Source organism: Myotis davidii, unplaced genomic scaffold (assembly GCF_000327345.1).
Source record: "Myotis davidii unplaced genomic scaffold, ASM32734v1 scaffold684, whole genome shotgun sequence".
Lineage (NCBI taxonomy): Eukaryota > Metazoa > Chordata > Mammalia > Chiroptera > Vespertilionidae > Myotis > Myotis davidii.
This window is the reverse complement of record NW_006295564.1, coordinates 1,029,013-1,052,792: the sequence shown is the minus strand read 5'-3', so window position 1 is coordinate 1,052,792 and position 23,780 is coordinate 1,029,013. Positions and strand designations below refer to the sequence as shown.

At 38.5% G+C, this 23,780-nt stretch overlaps 2 protein-coding genes across 5 annotated transcripts in view; both read left to right on the top strand.

The window, feature by feature from the left end:
- DHX40 (DEAH-box helicase 40) overlaps window positions 1-16,919 on the top strand; it is a 38,345-nt gene extending 21,426 nt beyond the window's left edge. The window contains exons 13-18 of the mRNA XM_006770244.2: window positions 6,441-6,555; window positions 7,722-7,830; window positions 9,558-9,652; window positions 12,287-12,356; window positions 12,621-12,849; window positions 13,850-16,919. Of these exons, the coding sequence (XP_006770307.1) occupies window positions 6,441-6,555; window positions 7,722-7,830; window positions 9,558-9,652; window positions 12,287-12,356; window positions 12,621-12,849; window positions 13,850-13,989 (758 nt within the window). The 3' untranslated portion in view covers window positions 13,990-16,919. The remainder of the gene's footprint in view (window positions 1-6,440; window positions 6,556-7,721; window positions 7,831-9,557; window positions 9,653-12,286; window positions 12,357-12,620; window positions 12,850-13,849) is intronic.
- Window positions 16,920-23,222: 6,303 nt separating this feature from the next.
- The window catches only part of CLTC (clathrin heavy chain), a 64,571-nt gene continuing 64,013 nt past the window's right edge, over window positions 23,223-23,780 (top strand). Inside the window, exon 1 of one of the 4 annotated variants that reach the window (XM_006770243.2) lies at window positions 23,223-23,699. In XM_006770243.2, the coding sequence (XP_006770306.1) occupies window positions 23,658-23,699 (42 nt within the window). In that variant the 5' untranslated portion in view covers window positions 23,223-23,657. The remainder of the gene's footprint in view (window positions 23,700-23,780) is intronic. The other 3 variants (XM_006770240.2, XM_006770241.2, XM_006770242.2) reach the window with 3 other exon arrangements.

Below are 23,780 nucleotides of genomic sequence, written 5' to 3'. Positions count from 1 at the left end.
CTGCATTGTGCCTACGTATGCAAATTAACCGCCATTTTATTGTCAGTTAACTGCCATCTGAGTTGGCAGTTAATTTGCATATAGCCCTGATTAGCCAATGTAAAGGGTATCGTCGTACGCCAATTACCATTTTTCTCTTTTATTATATAGGATATTTAGGATGACTGTGCTTTATCAGATATGTTTTTTGCAAATATTTCTCCTAGTCTGTGGCTTGTCATCTTGTTTTCTTGACATTATCTTTTGCTGAGCGGAATTTTTAATATTAATGATATTCAGCTGATGAATTATTTCTTGCATGGGGTTATGCCTTTGGTGTTTTATCTAAAAAGTCATCACCATACCTAAGGTCATGTAGATTTTCTTCTATGTTATCTTCTGGAAGTTGGATGTCCATTTGTTCCAGCTCCATTTGTTCAAAAGACTATCTTTTCTCCCTTAAAATGCTTCTGCTCCTTTGTTAAAGATCATTTGCTTGTATTTGTATGGGTCAGTTTCTGACTTTACTCTCTCCCTGTTTTGGCTATACTGAGTCTTTTCCCTTTGTATATAAACTTTAAAATCAGGTTGTTGATACTCACGAAATAACTTGCTAGGACTTTAATTGGGATGTATTGAATCTATAGATCAAGTTGGAAAAAACTGACATCTTGACAGTATTGTCTCCCTATCCGTGTGCATGGAATATTTCTCCATTTATTTAGATCTCCAGTATTTCAGAGCATTTATTTATTTTTATTATTTAAAAATTTATATTGCATTTATAGGGGTGACTTTGGTTAATAAAATTATATGAGTTTCAAGTGTACAATTCTATAATATATCATCTGTTTATTGTATTGTGTGTTTACTGTCACTGAAAAAAATGCTTTTATTGATTTTAGAGAGGAAGGGAGAGGGAGAGAGATAGAGATAGAAACATCAATGACTGAGAAACATTTATTGGCTGCCTCCTCTACTCTCCCTACTGGGGATTGTGTCTGCAGCCCAGGCATGTGCTCTGACCAGAATCCAACCAAAGACTTCTTGGTGCATGAGTCAATGCTCAACCACTGAGCCACATCGGCTGGGCTCATTGACCATTTTTTGATTACCATATACCTAGCCCTGTAGGACATGAAACTGAGGACAAATGGTTTTTTCATTTTGTTATTCTTTAACTTAGTTGTTTAAAATAGGGAGTATGTGATGTTCCTGGGGGGAGAGTTAATTTTCTTTCATTGGTAAGGGAAGATAGTATGGTGAACCTTTGCCCTGTTGTATAGTACATTAGTAATATATTAACCTTTTTTTCCCAAGCATCAAAAGAAGGTAGTTTAGCCCTTGTACCCTCAGAGGATTGTTTTGAGGTTTTCATGTCTTTAAACTTCTGCTTGTTTCTTTTCCTGGTGTGTCATCATGGGACACAGCTTAGTTTGTCACATGTCAGCTTTGCTTTCTTCTAGTGGAATCACAGATTTTCATTTGTAAAACTAGGGATTTGGATTAAGGTGATCCAATTCTAATAGTCTTGTAAAGGCCAGAAAAAGGAAATGTTTTTCCTTGTTGGGATATCCTATATAAAAAAGTCTAACATGCAATCTTTCCCCTCCACCGGAGTTCAACTGCTCGCTATGACGTGTGCTGACCACCAGGGGGTGGCGAGGAACAGGGCAGATGTCGGCTACACCATGCGACCTCTTGGTGGCTACCTGGGGGCGGGGGTGATGGGGACAGAGGTGCAGTGAGAATGTGGTGGATCCACCGACCTCACTCTAACTCCCCCTGCTAACCTCCCCCGCGCTCAGGTGCCAGGCGCCCACGAGGAGCCTGCCCTGCACCCGTGTGGTGCAGCGTCTTCTGGATGAGCTGGACCGCAGCTGCTGGGACTGCAGGAACAGCTCAGGCTTCCTGTGGGTTCACACAGGAGCCGGTCTGCGAGGCCAGCCGGGTTCCGTGCGGTGCCACTGGGTGGCCCAGAGGCTCACACTGTGCCCTGGCCCCGCGGCGTCTGGCCGCGCTCACCACATCTCCACATGGGGACTCGGGTGCTGTGACTCACCTGGAGGGGGGAGGCGCAGAGGCCCAGGGGCCCTGGTGCTGCCCAGGGCCCAGAGGTCAGCTGGGACCTGCCCTTCCACACCAGACACTCGCCTTCTATGACTGACCAGGCCCAGGGACCACACCCGTGCATGAATTTCATTCACCGGGCCTCTAGTTTAAATAGATGAAACCAGTCTGGTATTAGCCTTCTTTTTTTCTTGGTAACATTTTGTAATATAACTTTGAACTTATAGAACTGTTGAAGGAATATGACAGGCCTTGGCCTGGTAACTCAGTTGGTTAGAGCATTAGCCTGATACACCAAGGTTGTGGGTTTGATCTGTGGTCAGGGCACATACAAGAATCAATCAATGAATGCATAAATAAGTGGAACAACAAATTGAGGTATCTCTCTCCCTCTTTCTCTAAAAACATCAATTAAAAAAAAAATGAAAGAAAGTCCTTTATACCTTTTATCTAATTTCAGCAGATTTTAACATTTTGCTGCATTTGCTTATTCTTTGTATATGTATATATACATATATACTTATAAATATACATTTTCTTATTCTGAATCATTTGAAAGTAAATTGGAGAGATTGTACTTTTACCACAAAATATTTACTTGTATATTTACTAAGAACAAGGGTAATATCTTATTTAACCAAAGTCAAGTTATCAAAATGAGGAAATTTAACATCGATACAGTGCTATTATCTAGTCCAGAGTCCATATTTAAATTGTCCATTGTCCTTAGAATATACAAAAGTAGTTCCAGAACTAAGCTATACCATTGTGGAAGGCCACCCTATACAACTGGAGTTCAGTATTTACTTACAGGTTTTGGGGGGTAATGGGGAACCTGCTCTTCGCTGTCTGCCCTGCCTACATCTTCCTGGAGCAGAAGCTTGGGGTGGGAGCGGGTGGGAACTTCTTTTACCACTCAGTACAAAGGCTAACTAGATGGGATCTGTGGACACACTGGTTGCCAAAATTTTTTTTTTTTAATTCTAAAGTACCTGAACAGCTTTAGGAAACTGGGAGTTGTGGGAGCTACCACTCAGCCACTGAACTCAGTGGAACAGATCTTCTACACTACAGAGCTGTAAGGAAATGGGGGGCTGCACTGGCATTAGCTGTTCCCCCATTCATTAGCTGTTCAGCCGGATCCTCTGTACAGAGGAGAAACGGGGTGAGAGAAATGGTACCACTTTAGGGCTGCCAAGCCCTCAGAATTAGTTCTTCACACAAAGCTGTGGGGGGATGACTATATTAGCTATTTGGATGCGATACTTCCAACTGTTCTTGCTGAATTCCACAGATTCAGTCAATCTCCAGAGACATGGATAATTTGACTAGTTTAATTGATGTTTCTCTGGGAGGGAGGTTCTGCCTAACTCTTCACACCACCATTTCCAACATATTATATAGTTAAAAATTCAAACACTACAAAAGAAATGAGGTGAAAAGTAAGTCGTCCTCTCCTAAACATGTCCCAGGTCTGATTCCTAAAGGCAACGACTACTATCAGTTTCTTATTCAAACGTAAAGAAATGTACACATATATGACCTAGTCTTGATTTTTAAACCTGAAATTTCAAGATCTTGAGTTGCTGCAGAAAGCATCTTCCGTTTTTGAGCATGTGACTTGCTGACTCTTGTTATATTCAAAGTGTGTATTGCCTTTCCAGCTGCTTTCTAAGAGCATTTATAGTCTTTAAAGGTTAACACGTTAAGCACCCAGTCAGTCACGGGTGACTGACACTATACTTTCCGTCTGGAAGACAAAACAGGCTGGGTGCCTAACGTGTTAAGCAATCCTTTCTGGCTTGGTTCTTAGTCATCATAGATTACCTAATTCAATTTATTACATACCTATTGGTAAAACTGGCTAGTTTTCTTAGATCTAACATTGAATAAAGATTTTAAATATCAAAATGATGATATTGTCAACGTTTTTCGTAACCTTTTTTTTTTTTTTGCTGTAGTAAACTGTATTACAGTGTTTGCTATTATATATACAGTGGGGCCTTGACTTATGAGTTTAATTCGTTCCAAGACCGAGCTCGTTAAGGGGCTCGTTAACTCAAATTACTCTGTCAACTCAATGCAAAAAATTAACCAAGAGACAGCTGGTATCTCAAAAAACTCGTTAGTTGGGACACTCGTAAGTCGAGGCCCCACTGTATTGCTTTAGAAATCAGACAGTGGAGAGAGGGCTTTTAGGTGGTGAATAGCTTATTGGTGGTAAACAACTTAGCCTTAAAATAGAACAAATTTAAAATAACATTGGGTTGGTTTTAAAGTTTTTATTTTAATTGTGATATTTTTAGAAGTAAAGGGTACTTTATTTGTATGTGATATTTCCCCACTTCATCTCTGAGGACTGTTGTTGAAACCTTTTCTGTGTAATAGTTTTGTTTTCTGATTTATAGCTATATAGAAAAATACTGAATTATCTTCCCAAAGGGAGTTTTGCTGATATAGCCTTGTTTTGCTGCTTTAGCTTTTTATTTATAGTTTTTGCCTCAGTAGCATCTACCTATTTGCATGAGATAAAACTGATCATAGAATTTCATATGGGGAAAGATAATAAATTAAAGAAAATGACAAGTCTACTGGTTAAGTAAAGATGGATAGTCCAACTTTTGTGTAGTCGGAGGATAAACTTGCTAGACTGTACAAACTGTGTGTGATACGGACTCTAACTTTACTATATCCTCTCTCCTATTGTCTCTAGCTGCTTTCTTCAATTGCTCCTTAGGTAACAGGCAGAAACTACATAAAGCCTGGGATGGAAGACTTTATTTATATATATATATTTATATTTGTTGTTGTTAATCCTCACCTGAGGATATTTTTTCCATTGATTTTTAGAGAGAGTGGAAGGGAGGAGGGATGTGGGAGAGAGAGAGACAGAGAGACAGAGATAGAGATAGATAGTTAGAAAGAGAGAGAGAGAGAGAGAGAGAGAACATTTATGTGAGAGGGACACATCAATTGGTTGCCTCCTGCACGTGCCCTGACCGGTGATCCAACCTGAGATCCTTTGGTATGTAGGCCGGTGCTCTATCCACTGAGAACACTGCCAGGGCAGGATGGAAGACTATATCTTCCGGAGCATTTTCTTTAGTCAGATTACTTTCCTCCTAATACCAGGAACTGCTGCTATGGAGATTCATAGTGTAGTCTATACAAGTGCTGCTTCCTAGAAGCAGGCAACTTGGTGCCTTTGGTAAATGTAGCTGTGATGGGTGTACTGAAGGAATAGGAATTGTGGTATGATGTGGTACAATGAAGGAAGGATCCTTGGGAAGTCTGAGAAATTGAACTCTGAAGGAAAATTAGCCTGGGTGAAGTGTTATGTGGGGAACTTGGGCCGTGGTAGACATCAGTCCCAAGTGCGATCCAGTCAGTCAATAACAGGTAAGTCGCAAAAATGAAATATTGAGCAAAAGAAACACGACACATAAAGTATATTTATACAAAGTTTAAAAACAGGCCAAAACCTTCTTTGGGGTTAGAAGTTAGGACATGTTACCTTTGTGGAGGGGTACAGGTTGTTATTAGAAAATGGCAAAAAGAGGGCTTCTGGGGCATTGGTGATTCTGTGTGTTGATCGAGGTATTGAGTAGTACATTAGTGTGGTATGTTTGTGAACATTCATTGAGCTGTACACTTATGACCTGTGTAGTTTTCTGAATGCATGTTATACCTCAATATGAAGTTAAAAAAGAAAAGTAAAAAGTTTGTAGTAGTTTAGTTCTGCATATTTGACCTTTCTGTCTAATTGTTCATAATTGTGAATTGAATAAATAAGGACTGGTTAAATTGTGTTATGTTTCTTACATTCCTGGGGAATACAAGGTGGATGTTTTTGAGAATGAATAATTCCATTTGCACTGACATGAAGCCTTTATTAAATAAATAAAGGAAGTTTCAGAACATATATCCTATTTATGTTAAAATAAATCACTATATACATATCCTTGTATATGCATAGAAAATATCTTGAAGAACACACATTAAATAATTAACAGTGGTTAGCCTTGAGGATTGATTTGTGGGTAATGTGACAAAATGGAGAACCTTGAACTTTTATGTAATTTTTTTTACTGTGAGCATGGGTTACTCTTATGATAAAAGTGAATTAAAAAATAAATACGTGTATTAAATACTATTTTAAAAGCAAATTGATTGGGAGAAGTAATGTTGCTATATCTGATAACATCTCCAAAGTGTGGTTAAAAGAGAAAGAGGAGTTGTGGGAGTAATTAGAGCCCCCTTGAAAAGGTAATAGAGATCTACCTTACTCCACCCCAGAGGGTGAGACAAATTTTAATGAACTTGAATAAACAAAGTGAATGTAGACACTTGATATAAAATGGAACTAAATTGCCTCTGCAACTGTCTTTTAGTTGATCCAGAGTATCAGAAGGAAGCAGAACAGAGACATCGAGAACTGGCAGCTAAAGCTGGAGGATTTAATGACTTTGCAACTTTAGCTGTCATTTTTGAGCAGTGCAAATCAAGGTATGTGAGTTGTCTGTACTGGAAATTGTCGGTTTGAATTATAGCTCCAATATGTACTTACTATGTGACTTTAGACCACTGGTTCTCAATTTTCTGGCCCTTTAAATACAGTTCCTCATGTTGTGACCCAACCATAAAATTATTTTTGTTGCTACTTCATAACTGTAATGTTGTTACTGTTATGAATCGTAATGTAAATATCTAATATGCAGGATGGTCTTAGGCAACCCCTGTCCGGAACCCCTTGGGGGATGTCCACCTGCCAGGTGTCACCTGCTCCCCAGGGGATCGGGCCTAAGCTGGCAGTCTGACATCCCTCTGGCAGCCTGGGAGCCCTAGGGGAGCAGGCCTAAGCCGTTAGTCAGACATCATTACTGCTGTGGCAGAAGCAGGAGAGGCTCCCACCACCACCACTGTGCTGGCCAGCCATGAGCTGGCTTCTGGCTGAGCGGAGCTCCCCCTGTGGAAGCACACTGACCACCAGGGGGCAGCTCCTGTTGAGCGTCTGCCCCGTGGTGGTCAGTGCGCATCATAGTGACCGGTCATTCTGCCGTTAGAGTCAATTTGCATATTACCCTTTTATTATATAGAATATTAGTGTGTTTTTTCTCTCCCTGAACCTTTCCTGAAGATGACCTCATAGAATTTTGGTTCTATATAAGTAGCTTAGATGAGAAAAAGATTGGCTATTTGTTAGAGCATATGTGTATAAATTATCCATTTATAAAGAATTTTTAATTCATTCAGAGGCACCCACATTTAATTTTTTTTCAAATTCCTCAAAGTGCTTTTTCTTTTCTTTTTCTTTTTTTTTTTTTTTTAGAAAAAGAGGGAGGGAGAGAGGTGTAGAGAGATAGAAACATCGATGAGAGAGGAATATCATCGATTGGCTGCCTCCTGCACAGCCCACACTGGGGATTGAGCCTACAACTGAGATACATGCCCTTGACCAGAATCAAACTCAGGACCCTTCAGTCCACAGGCCAACACTCTATCCACTGAGCCAAACTGGCTAGGGCTAACGTGCTTTTTCAGTAATTAGATATATCTCATAAAAGAGCTGACAGTTGCTTTTGGGTTTCTAGTTTTGTAATAGAAATGCGGATGTTAGACTGTCTTTCACTTATAGAAGATATTCTCAAGATACTGTTATTTTTGTTTTTCAGTGGAGCTCCAGCTTCCTGGTGCCAAAAACATTGGATTCATTGGAGGTGCTTATTTTCTGCATTTCGTGTTGAAGCTCAACTTCGAGACCTAATCAGGAAGCTTAAACAGGTGATTGCTTTTTTTCTTGAGTAGCATTTGGACAAGACCCTCTGAGTTACCAAAACCATATAAATTATGAGATGTTCTAGTCTGGCTTGTAACAGGCGCCATTCCTAACCGTGTGTGAGCACCAAGCATTGTAACCTCTTATCCTTCTAGGAGGTCCTTTACCTGGCCTTGGTTAGTTTCCTCACGTTCATGTGCTAATCAGCACTCAGCTGAACACAGATCTCTGGAGTTCTCTATGAAGGTCTCTTCTCTCCTGAACTCTGCCTGTGAACTCCAGTCGTTTTGGTCTTCCTGTATTCTCAGCTCTGTCTCTTTAACTCAGGGAGTTTTCCGGATTCCACTTGGGTTTTTCCTTCTCTGCACCTTGATCCAGAATCTCTTTCAAGGCTGACAATGCTGGGGTGGTTGTTGGGTTTACTTAATTTATTTCCCTTAATTTTATTTTTAATGATTTGTTGGTGACATTGGTAAGTAAAATTATATCTTGTTGTATTGCTCCCTTTATCTTATGAACTATCCTTCTTTGTCTCTTACTATATCCTTCGTTTTAAAGTCTGTTTGGTCACATATTAAGTATTGCTATCCCAGTTTTGTTTTTTTTCATTTTCATTTGCAAGAAATACCTTTACCATCCTTTTACTTTTATTCTGTATATTTTGTTCTGAGGTGGGTCTCTTCTAGAGAGCATATATATGGGTCTTGTTTTCTTATCCATTCAGCTACCCTATGTTTTTGGATTGGAGCATTTTAGCCATTTACATTTAATTAAAGTAATTATTGGAAGGTATGTATTTATTGCCATTTTATTCTTTAACATTTTTTTTTAATCTTCACCCAAGGATGTGTGTGTATGTGTGTGTGTGTGTGTGTGTGTGTGTGTGTGTTAATTGATTTTTGGGGGCGGGGGAGAAACCTTAATGTGAGAGAGAACATCAATCAGTTGCCTCCTGTATATACCCCAACCTGGGATCAAACTCAAAACCTAAATATGTGCCCTGACTGGGAATCAAATTTGCAACCTTGTGGCGTATGGGACAAAGCTCCAACTAACCGAGCCACCCAGCCAGGGCCTTTTAACATTTCTTCTAATACTGGTTTGGTGGTAACGAATTCTTTTAGCTTTTGTTGTTGTTGTTTTGTCTGGGAAGCTTGTTATTTATCCTTCAATTTTAAATGATAGTCTTGTTGGGAAAAATAGCCTTAGTTGTAGGCCCTTGTTTTTCATCACTTTGAATATTTCATGCCAGTCCCTTCTGGCCTGAAATGTTTCTGTTGAGAAATTAGCTGACAGTCTTATGGGAGCTCTCTTTAAGGTAACTGACTTTCTCTTGCTGCTTTTAAGATTCTCTCTTTGTCTTTAACCTTTGCCACTTTAATTATGATGTGTCTTGGTATGGGCCCATTTGGGTTCATCTTTTTTGAGACTCTTCCTTTATTTCTTGGAGATCATTATTCCTTATCACTTGGTATATGTACAGTATTTTGAAAGTCCCTATTTTGGTTGTTTCAAGCAGAAGAGTAAATCTGGTCCCTCTTACTCCATATTGGCCAGAAACAGAATTTTTAGAAATGTGGATTTTTCAAAATAAAAGAATATTTTAAATTGTTCTATGAGATTTACCATTGTGTGTGTGTATATATATGTCTGTGTGAATGTGTGTGTGTGTGTATATATGTGTGTGTGTGTGTGTGTGTGTGTGTATATATTTTCTATATTCTTTCTATAGCAAAGTGATTTTCCAAGAGAGACGTTTGAAGGCCCTAAACATGAAGTACTTCGAAGATGTCTTTGTGCAGGCTATTTCAAAAATGTAGCTCGAAGGTAAGCAATATGAGCTTGGGAGATGGGTAAAGAAATGCTAGTATATTTGACTACAATATTGAACTATTTAATATTAAAGATTGATGATTTGATTTAAGTTCTGTGATTATGATCAGCTATTACAGTGACCCTTTTCATAATTGTGATTTGTGCAGGGAAAGTTGCAGTGGCTCAGAGTGGGATACTGGAACTTGAGTGGGGCAGTAGGGGAGTCTGAAGGACAGCTGTCCAGCATGGGTATCAGTGCCTTAGCAGAGTGACAAGGCTTTTTTTTTACAGAGGCGTTGCTCTGTGTGGGGTGTGAAAGCCAAAAGTTTGAGGATGACATCCCTAAAGGGTAGGTTGGTGTGGAGTGCGAGGGCTTGAGCAGGATGGAGAAAGCACTCACATGGGAATTTTTCAGTATTGAGTGTTAGAGTGAGGAGGGCATTTTTGTAAGGAAAGGGATAACAGTGTTGGTGATGGGAGATTCACTGTATACAGAGAAATTGAGCACATAAATATATTAATAATGGTGAAAGGAGTTGGAAGTACTGAAAGGGAGAAAATGAGAATGAGCTCTGTGGTGTTGGTTGGATCTTCAGGATATCATTGTGAACTTTTGTTTTTTAAAATAGCTGGATGGATAGATAGGGAAATAAAAATGGATGTTGCTGTGAATATATATAAAATATGTATTTGTATGCGTGTAAATACTTATATACATATGTACCCTATCTCTGAGATGGACTGGGAGCAATGACACCATAATGCCCAGATCTTGACTTGGAAAAAACCATCTGCTACATGATGGACTTGCGCATCTATGGAGAAATAGGGCCAGGAGAACACAAGATGAGCCTAGGACATCTTATTTTGCCAGTGAGCAAAGAAGTGATCAGTGAAGGTTGAGGCCATGTCAGAAGTACACAGGAGCCAGCTTGAATAGGTTCCAACTGATCAAATATGGAACATTTTGAGCATCAAAATAAATGAAAGTAATGGATGATATAACCCACTGAATAAAATGTGAAGTCATGGGTCTATAGTCATATAAATTAGTAAATTAATAAAAGTTTAATGACAAATGGAATTATTTGTATAGTTGAGCATCTCTCTATAAAATTCTTATTAATTACAAAGGAAAAAGTAATTTTTCAGTGGAAAGGCCTGGCAGATACTACCCAAGTCAAACAATCAAAGTGAACATTATTATTTATGAAACAAGTCAAAATCATGTTTTCCTGATAGGATATAATAGAAACACAGTGTCACTTCTGTGATATTCCTGCCAAAGATGCATAACCTGAATCTAATCATTCTGAAACAAACAAACGCACATTAATTATAATTAGCCTATAATCTTTAAAAGTGTCAGGATTATGAAGGTCAGAGAAAGACTGGGGAAGTGTTCCAGAATGAAGGAGATTAACAAGACATTAAAAGTAAAAGCAATACATGATTTCTGAACTAGATCCTTTTGCTATAAATGATACTAGAACATTTGATAAAACTTCAGTGGGAGCTGAGGATTAAATGTTAGGAATATATTAGTGTTAATTCCCTGGTTTTGTTGGATGTATTATGATTGTGTAGATGAATGTCCTTGGTTATAGGGAATGCAAACTCAGGTATTTGGGGATGATGGGGCATAAAGTTGGCAACTAATTCTCAAAATGGTTCAAGTAAAAAATATTTTTGTACTGTATAAATATACACTGTACTATACAGATATTTAAAATAATTAAAATGCTGTCTGATCTGGGTTATAATAGCAATACATATAATGTAGTATAGGAAATAAATTGTAATGACAATTGACCTAGGGCTGTTATATTGACAAGTTTTTGGAATAAGATTTATGTAAGAAAGTGTAGAAGAGGATAAGAATTTGAAATTAAGAACATGAATTAGAAAAATTCATGAAATGTTCTAATTATCAGATTTTAGGATACTGAAAATAATTTATATCTTTAAAAAGAGATATAAATAACACTGTGTTTAAGTCAGAAGACCTATGATTGGGACTTGCTTTTACCATACATTAGCTCTGTGACCTTTAGAAGGCTAGCTAACTTTTTTTGAAATCTCACTTTTGACCTTAAAGTGATTGGCTCTCAAAACTCAGGTTGTTTTGAGCCTTTATTATGAAAGTATTTTGGAAAGTCTAAAGCACAAATACAATACTATTACCCGGCCTGTTTGGCTCAGTGATTGAGCGTTGACCTATGAACCAGGAGGTCATGGTTTGATTCCCTGTCAGCACATGCCTGGGTTTCAGGCTAGATCCCCAGTGGGGGCCATGGAGGAGGCAACCAATCAAAGATTCTCTCTCATCATTGATGTCTCTGTCTCTCTCTCCCTCTCCCATCCTCTCTGAAATAAATAAAAAATGTTTTTAAAAAATACACAAATATTATTGTTAATATTACTACTTGTTAACCAAAAGTGTTTATACTTAAATGACTCGGTTGTATCATACATAGTTTAACATGAATTGGTAGAGAAGTAATAGTGACAGTTGAATAAACTTAAACCTCTGTTTATGGTACTCTATGTAGCAGAACATATAACTATTCATTGACTCAGTGCCCTACTGATGTCTTTGTTGTACTGTCAGTGTCTTTATCCTTTTTTTGTTTGTTTTGTTTTTAGATCTGTTGGGAGAACGTTTTGCACAATGGATGGGCGTGGGAGCCCAGTTCACATTCATCCTTCCTCAGCAGTAAGTATCTTATTTTTAATAAAGAGAAGAAATTTATAAAGGTGTAAGATTAAGTGATATACAGATGTCGTCTACTTTTTGCTTTGAGGTTAAGTTTATAATAGAACTATGTTACATAAAGCTGTAAAGGTATTGAGTTGGTCTCTATCCTGATTGAAGCATATAGGGATTAATTCAGAAGAGTTTGGGCTAATAGTATTTGGTTAGTCTAATGTAGAATAAGGCAGTTTATTGAGTTATCTCTAAGTGAGTTCTTTTGTATAGCTTCACGAACAGGAAACCAAACTTGAATGGATCATTTTTCATGAGGTATTAGTTACCACCAAAGTCTACGCAAGAATTGTGTGTCCAATTCGCTATGAATGGGTGAGAGACTTATTACCCAAATTGCATGAATTTAATGCACAAGACTTGAGCAGCGTGGCCCGACATGAAGCAAGAGAAGATGCAAGAAGGAGATGGACAAATAAGGAAAACGTAAAACATCTAAAGGGTGAGTATATCACTTGTTCTGGTTATATAGTCCAGGAAACATAAATGTCCAAATTCTTATGTAATTACAGAAATATTGTTATAGGACTTACATTCTGGCTTTATCTACTCAGAAAGCAAAGAATTATCATTAGTCTCAGACTTCGTTATTTTGACTTCCTTCTTTGCTTCCAGTAAATCTTGTTTTTTTAAAACCCCTCTGTCCAATAGCATTGTTAATAAGAATATATGAGTTTTTATCATATGCTAAAAGCTTGCATTACCCCATTGGGGAATTTTCATAATAACATATAAAGTAAGTAAATGTCCCCACTTTATATATGAAGAAGTACTTAGCAGTGTACAATACTTTGCTAAAAATCCCATAGCTCATAATTGGTGAATCTGGATTCTGAATCAAGTAACCTAATTCTATGGTCCTTACTCTTAGCTATTATGCCATACTGCTTCCCAGTAGTACTTTATTATTTTTATTTGGTTTATAAAATTTTGTGAGTTATTTCCTCAGAACATCTTTTTTTTTATTTTTCCGTGAAATGTTAGGCTCCTAATTGGGAGGCATAAACAGTGTGGTACTGAACTAGGACAGAAAGCTTAATTCTTACTTAGTTCACACATACAAAAAGCTTTTCAGTAAAGCTTTCTGAGGCTGATTGATGGAACAAGTTATATTATCCTTATTTAACATCACCGAGAAATGAAATGGTGAGGAATTTGCCCAAGATGATAGAATAGACTTTTTAGTAACATTAGACACTAGACGTTTTGTTGCAGTGTATAACTGTAGTGTATAAATGCTTGAATAGGGCCAGTTTTTCTGACTGCTTCGGCCTCCATGCTCTTGTTTTTTAGCCATAGACTATATTGGGTTTTTTTGAAAGGGCAAAATTTAATTTAATTTTACCTAAACATTGAAAAATCAGGGCATCTCTTTCTCTTAACCTTTCTAGCACTGAATCTCAAAATTCAAGTTTTACTGTATTAATTTGTAATATTTTCAGATGGAATATCAAAAGAAGTCCTAAAGAAAATGCAAAGGAGAAATGACGATAAATCCATATCAGATGCACGAGCTCGTTTCCTTGAGAGAAAGCAGCAGAGGTCCCAGGATCACAGTGACACACTGAAGGGAACAGGCTAAGCAGTGAACCCTCCAATTCAGGAAGTAGGAAAAGCAGCCAAGAAATGTGCTTCTACCACCATTTATGTAAGACAGCACTACCAAGATGAAGTGGTCAGCAGTTGTTTTTAGCATATGGGCGAGAAGCAAATCAAACTCATTAATACTAATGGATGCAATTTTCAGAGAAGATTGGGTTGCCATAGTCATAGGCAATGATATATGAAACCAATGAAAGACAATACATGTGATATTTTTCTCACTTCAATTTTGCTGGCCTTAACTAGTATCAAATGCTGTTGAGATATTTTCAAAGAACATTGAATTTTATGTAATCAGTGTGTTCCATTTGCATTGAAGCATTAAAAATTATTTTCCTTAAATCTCTTTAAGGCCTTCTTTTGCTATTAGAATAGTATTATATCAGGCTATCAGGTATGTGACCATTTCCTTCAGAAGGCTGAACATAAGAGGTTTTTATTCAGCAATATTTAGATGTCTGTTTAATTGCTAAAGAGCTTTATAGATATTTAGAGAAAAGACTTAACTAGTAAATAAGAAAATTGCCCATGGAAGTATTCTTTGTTGAATTAATATTAATCCTGAAATTGATTTTTCTGGGATTATATAAATTCCTTTTTATATAAAAGTATATTGTTTAAAACAGTAGCTATAGCCTTATATATATATATTCTTTTTGTAACTCACTCTACATACTTGCATCAGCATCATGTATGTAAGTTGTGACAGTGTTTCAAACAGTTGTGACAGTGTTTCTACCTGGCCTACTCTCTTGCCTCCAGCTGCTTGGGTAGGACCATTTAAACATCTAGTATGCTGTTTTGAAATGGGATTTTCAAAGCAGCCAACATTACATCACCAGTGTTTCAAATTGGAACCTTGAGGCCAATATCACACTCAGGCCATATTCAACACCTGCCCACTCTATTGTTTACTGTCTTGTATTCTAGTTATTTGTGTATTTGTCTTTCTCCCACTAGATTATATGCTCTTTGTGGGCAGGAACTGTCTTTTTCATCTTTGTATCTTTCATGGCACCTAGCACACTGCTTTGCACATAGTATTCACTCAATGTTTGTTGAATAAAGCTATTAGTTTATTTAAAATTCAAAAGGCAGTATAATGTGTGTTTTTAGAATTTTTGGTAAAGACTAAGAATCTAAATTGTTTATTGGTAACTAACACTTATGCAGTTAGTTTTTTGTCAATATTAGAGACTTGAAGTCTTTATTGAAAAATCACATGAGGACCCAAATCCATGTGTTTGTTCTTGAAGTAAGGTAAGTGGTGACGGTTTCTATGAACATTCCCCACATTATTTGTTTATTTTCATCTTAAGTGCCCTCTAGTGTTTCAGCATGTTAGTCCTATCAGTTCCCCTTGTCAGGTTTATGTATTGGTGCATTCCTTCGATGTGGTAGGGGTGTATGTGGATTCTTAGAATAAAAGCTCTTTTATTTCTGTAAATTAAGCACACATTCAGTAAGTTAAGCACATGTTCTAAATCTATAGTCCATTCCGAAATTTCATTAGTTCTCCTAATAATGTTCTTTATGTTTTCCTAATTCAGGATTTAGTCAGGAATCAAGTATTATATTTAATCTCTTTTAATCTGGAAAAGGTCCTTAGTCTTTGTCTTTTACATTTATCAATCTTTTCCTTTTTCTTTTGTTGCATTGGACATTTTCAAATAACATTTTGACATTTTAAAATAATACAGACTAGTTATTTTATAGAATGTTCTCAATTTGCGTTTCTCTTAAAACATCAAATTTGGAGGCACATGGTATTTGCCCCTTATTGATATTTTGGTTAGGGTGTTTTTTAAATTTCTTTCAGTAATTAATTTGGAGGAGGGATACTTTGAAATAGCCTGTTCCTCATAAATTATCACCTTTTGGATTTAGCATCAACTGATGATTCTTGCCTGAATCAGTTTATTTCTATGGTTACAAAATGGTGATCCCCCCCCAATTCTTTGCTATATTTATTTGTTATATTGTAAGGAAGAGCTTTCCTTGAAGAAGAATGTCTGATAAACAGATGGATGCTAGAGAGCATAGCTCAGGACAGAGAATTAGAAAGCTAAGGGGATATTTGAGAGAGATGGCAAATAGTCCAGTTTGTTTGGTGCATAGAGTATATATAGGAGTTACAGGCTGAAAATGTTGGTCGAGGACAGATTATATGGAAGGCTTTGAAAGCCATACTATGGAATTTGGACATTTTTGTGCTATATATGAATTTATTGGAGGGTAGTGACATCATTACAGCTTTAAGGTGTATTTGTGGCAGTGGTGTCCATAAGAGGAATTTACAGTATTTCTTTGAGAGGAATAATACTGGATCTAGTTGAGAAGGTGAAAGGAGCCTTGGAGGAAAGGTAGTGGTTATGAAGAAGTTTGTTTTTAAAAGAATATAGAGGATTCACCTTTAAATTACTAAATGAACCAAAACAAATGAAGACAAATGTTATCATAGAAAATTGGGCAAAGGATCTGGTCTGCCATTTCATAAAAGAAGAAATGTGAACGGTCAATGAATAAGTTCCTAAATCTTCCTAGTAATTAGGGAAATGCAGTTGAAAATAACAGATGCCATTCTTTTTCATCAGATTGGCAACAATAATATGCCTGAAAAGTGTTGACATAGAATAAATTGTTCTTTTTTTTAGAGAACATTTTTGGTAATACGTAGTAAAGTTGAAGATGTGCTTAACCTGTGACCCAGAAAATCCACCTTGAGATTTATATCCTAGGAACTCAGAGATTATATAAAATACTCTAGTCCTCATAAAATGTAACTCCCATAGATTTAACATCAGTTAATTTATAAAAATGTTATGTATGGCATTGTTTCTAATAGTAAAATATGGAACAGTGCATATGGCTATCAATAGGAAAATGGTTGAATAAATTGTGTTATGTTCTTATGGTTGAATTCTATACAGCGTGCGTGACAGTGATCTTTGAGACTCCTGATGCTTTGCAGAATAAATGAACCAGTTTACATTCCTAACAGCAATGTAATAAAGTGCCTGTCTTACTGTAGCCTTGTAGTTCCTAATATTCTTTTATTGATAGACCAAAACAGGTGCCTCATTATTATGTTAACTTACATATTTAAATATTCAAGTCTTATATTCAAATTGTGTACAGGAAATAAAAGACTCATTTGAATTTGATAAGGCCAGATAGTAAGTATTTTAAGCTTTCGGGCCATACAGTCTTTGTTGCAACTACTCTGTTGTTGTAGTATAAAAGCAGTCATGGATAATACATAAAGAAATGGATATGTCTGTGTTCTAATAAAACTTTATTTATGGACAATGAAATTTTAATTTCATACAATTTTCACGTCAGGAAATAGTCTATTTTTTTTAAACACTTGCACTCTAATCCAGGGGAGCAACTTTTCACATACCTAGTCTAATTAAAATGATTTCATTTGAAAGAAAATATTTCCATTACTATTTACAAGAAAAGATCTTAATTTCGTGAAATATCTGTGACTCTTCTGGTTTTTACTTTTTCTTCAAAGCAGAGCTGATGGGATTGAGCATAACATAAATCAGTAAGTTAAAATTTATTCTCCCAAAGATTTTCAAAATAATCTCTATGATTTGTTAGTTGTTTCTTTAACCTTAAAATATGAATAATACAAAACTTTCTTGTGAAGCTTTTAAAAAAATTTCAAAGAAAATCACATTACTTGTTCAGATAAAACCTTCATATGTTTCTTAACCTGATTTTACTTGGTCCTCAGCTAAAAAGTAGGAAATGTGATGGGTTAACCCAAAATATAACCTGGCACCCAGTTTGGTGCTTTTTATATATAGTGGTATTTATAAATGATTGTTGTGCTCATTCCAGGTATGATTGTTAACAACCTAAGTTAGTCTAGGCTTCAAAATAAATAGGTGGTATAGTCTGTAAACGTTACTAGCTTAAGAAGTAGGGTAAAGAGATTTTAAACTGAGTTTTTAAGGAAAAGTAGGACTTGGACTACAACAAGAAGGAGACAATTTTGTGGCTGGGAAAAGAAATCAAATGGTGGAACATCTCCTACTGGGGATGTGCCCGCAAGCAAGGTACATGCCCTTGACCGGAATCGAACCTGAGACCTTTCAGTCCGCAGGCTGATGCTCTATCCACTGAGCCAAACCGGTTAGGACAAGAAGGGCTTTTTAAAAAAAAGGATTTTGCAGTTTCTAGTCTGTAATCTGGGATAACACTAAGCAGGTCAAATGAAGAATAATTTGCCACTCAGTCTTGCAGGTAGAAAAATACGAAACTCAGGTTGGACTGGGGTTATCCTTTTGTAGTGTGCAGCGCTTAAAAACTGCCATTGTGTGCCCATCTGCCACTCCATTTAATCCCTGTTCCTTAAGAAATGGCAGTTTTTAAGCCCTCAATGAGGAATGTAACTCATCTATATTTTAACTAGTCTGAAAATACAGAGATGGTTAAGGGCTGCCTTTATCAGGTTTTTATTTTCACCCTATGAAAGCTTTGAGTGGCTGGCATATCTAACTTGAAGAGATTAGGTGCTAACAGTGTTGGCTCAGGAAAGAAAAATAAAATTTAAATCATTAAGTATGAGGTAGGTTCATGAATGCTACATATTTTTCATTACTGTAGTGTTATGGACGGAATAGTAGTTGTATGGTTGTATACTGTACAACATTAAAGTCACAATTATTTGGAATAAGAGCAACCAGGAAAAATAACCAGGTTTTTGGTTCATTTTACATAATCCACTTTTACCACATGACACATTGAGGTAAGGCATTTTTAAAAAAGCAATTTCTAGTGTGTCCTAAATTTGGTACATACTCAGATTAGGCTACATTTGCAGAATCATACAAAAACTACACAATGATGAACCTGAGCCCCCCACCCCCTTTTAAAAATTCTCAAAAATATGTTTTTATTGATTTGAGAAACATTGATATGAAAAAAACATCAATTGGTTGCCTCCCATACGTGCCTGAAACTGTTATTGAATTTACCAAAACTTTGTTTACCAAATCACAGTCCTTAACCATTCTGTTCTGAGGAAAAGTTTACTATGCTAAGTCTGTATGTACATTGCTACTGGTAGAACTATCCCTGTATTTTAAGACTGCTGAGAGAACATGTTTATGGGTCATGCCTTGCTTTGGAGACAGTAAAAACTCTAGGAAGTGACGAGACAGTTCTACATATTTAGAAAGGTGAAAAAATTAGCCCATAACAGTCATTCTCACACCTTTGAGCCTCTCATTGCCCCTTCACTTTCAAGCTGCTTCCAATTTTTTTTTATATGTTGTGGTGTGGCATCTGACTCTATTGTTCTGCAGGGTTACAACTGGGTTTTTCTGAATGCCCTGGTATCACTATATTTGAACCAACTTTCCTAAGGTGACTTTAAGGTACTGTTTTGAGCCACTTCATTCCTTTGTGGGGATCTAATTTAACCTTTAGAAAACATGGGGACTATATAGTATGACTGGAATCCAGATATTCCCATAGGGCTGTTCACTTGGAACATGCTCAATCCTGACACAGAATAAAGATTCACTAGATCTTATTGCCATCCATGATACATTATAAAATTTGTCTGTATAAATTAGGTTTAGGACAAGCCTGAGTGAGTGATTATTAAGTATAAGTTCAGATCCATTTCATTCTAAAAAACACTATGAAAAAAAATTTTTTTCTTGCCTTATGTTTCTTTTTGGGTGAGTTTTGCCTATCATCAGTGCTTTGTACAGGCACTGTCGAGTAATACCTGAGCCACTTACTGGGCGTTTGATGTGTGCTGCTCTTTATTTACTCCTGCTTGGGGGGGTGGGGGAGGGGTCCGAGATGTTCCAAAGCTGCTGTTTAAAGGTCAAAACCAGTTATCTTACCTGGGTAAAGCTAAAGTATATCCTGTTTGGTTTCAATAAAATCTGAATTTTAAATATTTGTTAGGTATAATGGGTTAGGTTTAAAGTCTGCTTTAATCTCAATGTTTGAGAACTGCCTTTGTGGCTGGCTTTTGCAATGCAACTAGCTCATGCCATTTTTAAAAGGTCAAGTTAATTCTGGGGCTGCTTGAAAATGAACAACTACAGAGGAATCTTCTATAATAAAAAGTTTTTCTGAGGTCTCATTCTTTTATTAAAAATATATTTTTATTGATTTCAGAGAGGAAGGAAGAGGGAGAGATAGAAACATCAATGATGAGAATCATTGATCAACTGCATCCTGCAGGAACCCCTATTGGGGATGGATCAAGCCTGCAACTCCGGCATGTTCCCTTGACCAGAATCAAACCTGGGACTCTTCAGTCTATAGGCTGAAGCTCTGTCCACTGAGCCAAACCGCCTAGGGCTGAGTTGTCATTCTTGTTGGAGATACTCATGTATATATCATAGTTACCGGCATAAAATATAAAGTATGGGCACAGTAAAGTTTTCTTGTATAGGTTTTGAGAAACTAGCACTCCTCAAAATAGCAGATGACCAATGCAGTTTTTGCTAATGGTATTTGCTGTCACCCTATACTATTGAACACTATTGCTAAAAAATAGCTTCACATGGAAAGAACTTGACCATTTATTTTATAAACACAGCTACCTTACTAAAATATTTTCTGAAACCCAAAGCCAGGATAATATACATTTTTATAGCACTAGTCTTATTAAAAGACTATTATAGGGGGAAAAAAATAAACCCAGCATTTGTTTCCTGATTTATTAGGTTATCTTCTCTAACTTAAGGTAGTGCCTTAAAACAGTAGTTCAGTTACTGCTCAGGTAACTGTTAACAGTGACTCAGCCTTAGGGGGCTTCTAAACCAAGGATTGGCAGTCTCCCTACCCCCTACCCCCCTACCCCTCCAAACCCCCACCCCCGCCCTGCTTCTACACCCTTAGCAAAAGCATTACTACCATAAAAAGCTCTCGTTCTCAGCCAAGATTATTGACCTTTTAAAAGCCAGAGGTTTGGTTTAATTTTTATCATCTGGACCAATTTTCAAAAAAAGTTTTTTATTGATTTTTAGAGAGGAAGGGAGAGGAACATCAATGAGAGAAACACTGATTGGCTGCCTCCTGCACGCTCCCTACTGGGGATCGACTTGCAACCTGGGCATGTGCCTTGACTGGGAATTGAACCTGTGACCTACTGGTGCATGGGTTGATGCTCAAGCACCGAGCAACACCAGCCGGGCTGGACCAAATTTATCTGCCACGATACTTTGAATTTAATTTAAAAAGGTCTGCCGCTTGCGTCTATAGACGCTTATGGCATACAAATGGTTAAAGTTTTGAATTTACTGATTTGAAGGATATACTGTTCAAATGAGCTGGTATATTGTCATCTATTTTTCTTCTCTCCAAATGATTTGAGAAAAATATATTGATTAGATTTCTGTGTACGATGACACAGCAAGTCCCTTTTGCAGAACCTCAGCACACTTTTAGATAGTCCACACCAAATATCCAAGCCAAAATCAGCTGCTTTAGGGATTCTGAATGTACTTAAAAATCATAGGTCTGTATGAAAATGCAAGACAGTTATTAATAAAGAAAATTTCCGTGGCTTGTTCATGATAGAACTCTTGTATCCCAGATTCTCCGATTGGAAAATGTTACTTAAGCTAGTGCTTTTACTATAATAAAACAGCTTTCGATTTTAAATTTAGATTTTGTCTACTTCCAGAAAGGATTGAAAGCAGCTACTATTAAACTTGGTGTTAGAAAGGTCATTTCAGATGTTGCAGAATACAGAACATCTTCAAGTATTTGGTTTAACAAAACGAGATTTTGCCAAACATAAATATTCACTCTTATGACATGGAGGCAAGTCTTGTCTTTGCGGAACATTCTCTACGTTCTTACCTGCCCAAGAGTCTTCTCTCATCCTTAGTGTATGATATATATTTTGGGGAAAACATTAAAAGCAATTAAATGATTAAGCAAACTTTCCAGGCAAAACTGCTTAACAAACAAAATCACTGTATACCCAATAGGGGTTTATGTTTAACTGGAAAGGGCACTAAAGCATAATCACTGTATAGTTGAGTTTTTCCTCAAGACCTTTTTTTTGGGGGGGGGTGGGTGGAGGGGAAATAATCACCTCTGATAAAGGTGAGAAGCACAGAGCTAAATTCTTTCGTCTTCTATTGTACTTGTGCTATTATGACATATTACAGCTCATAATTTAGCAAGAAAGTACCGGGAAGGTTATTAGTCGATCATGAATCCCTTAGCTACGTTAATGCTGTTAAAAGGCACGACACACACTCCAGCTTTTCAACGCGAAGGTCCCCGAACATCGCTCATTTACAAGCAAAGGCGGAGGTGGTCCCACCGGTAGATAATACCTTTCTCCGAGAGGGTACATTCGTCACACCCAGGAAGAACCTGAAGGTTTCACAAACCACTCTTAACCCAATTACCTCAATCTGACTCATTAATGACTTGCTGTGGCAAAAAAAAAATCCTCCTGCTGCAATTTTGGTCCAATTTTTCCGCGTACTTAGGGTACTCAAATCCTTTACCATCAGACACATTTATTACTAAGCTAGACCGACATACTTGTCCGCCAAAATGTCCGCAGAAACGTTTGGAAAAGCTACCACCAGGCCAGCTGGAGGTACCCGGAAACGGCCTTCGCCGCCCGGTGAGCCAATGCCTTAAGCAGCCCCCGGGGGGCCTGCTAGTGCCAGTGAGAACCCAGCGTCCGCTGCCCCCGCCGGAGGGCGCTCCTAGGGGCCGGGAGGACTTGAGCCCCGCTCGTCCCCCTCCCCGGGAGGTAAGAAAACACCCACTACGTTCAACTAGGCGGGGGCGGAGGGCCGCAGCCAGCTGCCAGAGCAGCGCGCCGCAGGGAGGCCGTTTCCCTGAGTCACCGAGCGGGCGGGAGGCCGGGCCCAGGCGCCCACGCTTCGTCCTCTTCCTGAGGGAGTCGGTTTAAATAAGCAGGGCCCACAGGGGAAGGGAGCGGCACCCCCAACCCTCCAGGCGGCCCGGCAGACACCGCATTCCCGGGAGGCGCCACATTTCCCTAGAACCCGGGACGTCCCGTCTGCTGAGAGCCATCAGCCGACCTTCCCAGCCAGCATCACGTGCACCCGGAAGTACGTGGGTGGGGCCCACAGTGCCAACGGAAGTGACGTCGTCCGCCTCTAGTCGCATGATGTGGCAAAATGCAAAAAAAAAATGGGAGGGAGAGGAGGAGGGAGGGAAAAGCAGCAGGAGATTGGGAAAGTGATGAGTCCAAAAAAGTAGTCCCTCTCTTCCCCTAGTTCCCCTCCTGCCGCAGCGGTCAGCGAGGCCGGAACGCACTGCGTCCCGAATTCCTGCGCCCGTTGTGCCGCGGCGCTCCGTGGAGGGGTACATCGGACGGAGGGGGTGAGGTGACTGGGGCGGAGTTCTGTCGCCGGGATCCCTCCGCAGGGCTCAGCCGTTTCCGGAGTCTGCGCTGCGCCCGGTTCCGCCATTGCGGCTGTCCCGGACCCTGGAGCCTCCGCCCCCGACCCGAGCTCTCGTCTGTCTGCCAGTTTCCTGCGTCCCCGGAGAGTATCTTGCTGAGCCCAGCCTACCCCCTCCCCTTTCTCCTCCTCTCCCTTGGAGAGTCCGGGCAGCCGCTGCCCCGCAGCCCCAGTGACAGGAGGAGCCCATACCCCCGACAGCGCCATGGCCCAGATTCTGCCAATTCGTTTTCAGGAGCATCTCCAGGTGCGGCTCGGCCGGGGCTGGTGAGGGCTGTGGAGAGGGTGGTCGGAAGGAAAAAGCCGGATTCTGGGCCCAAGCAGAAGG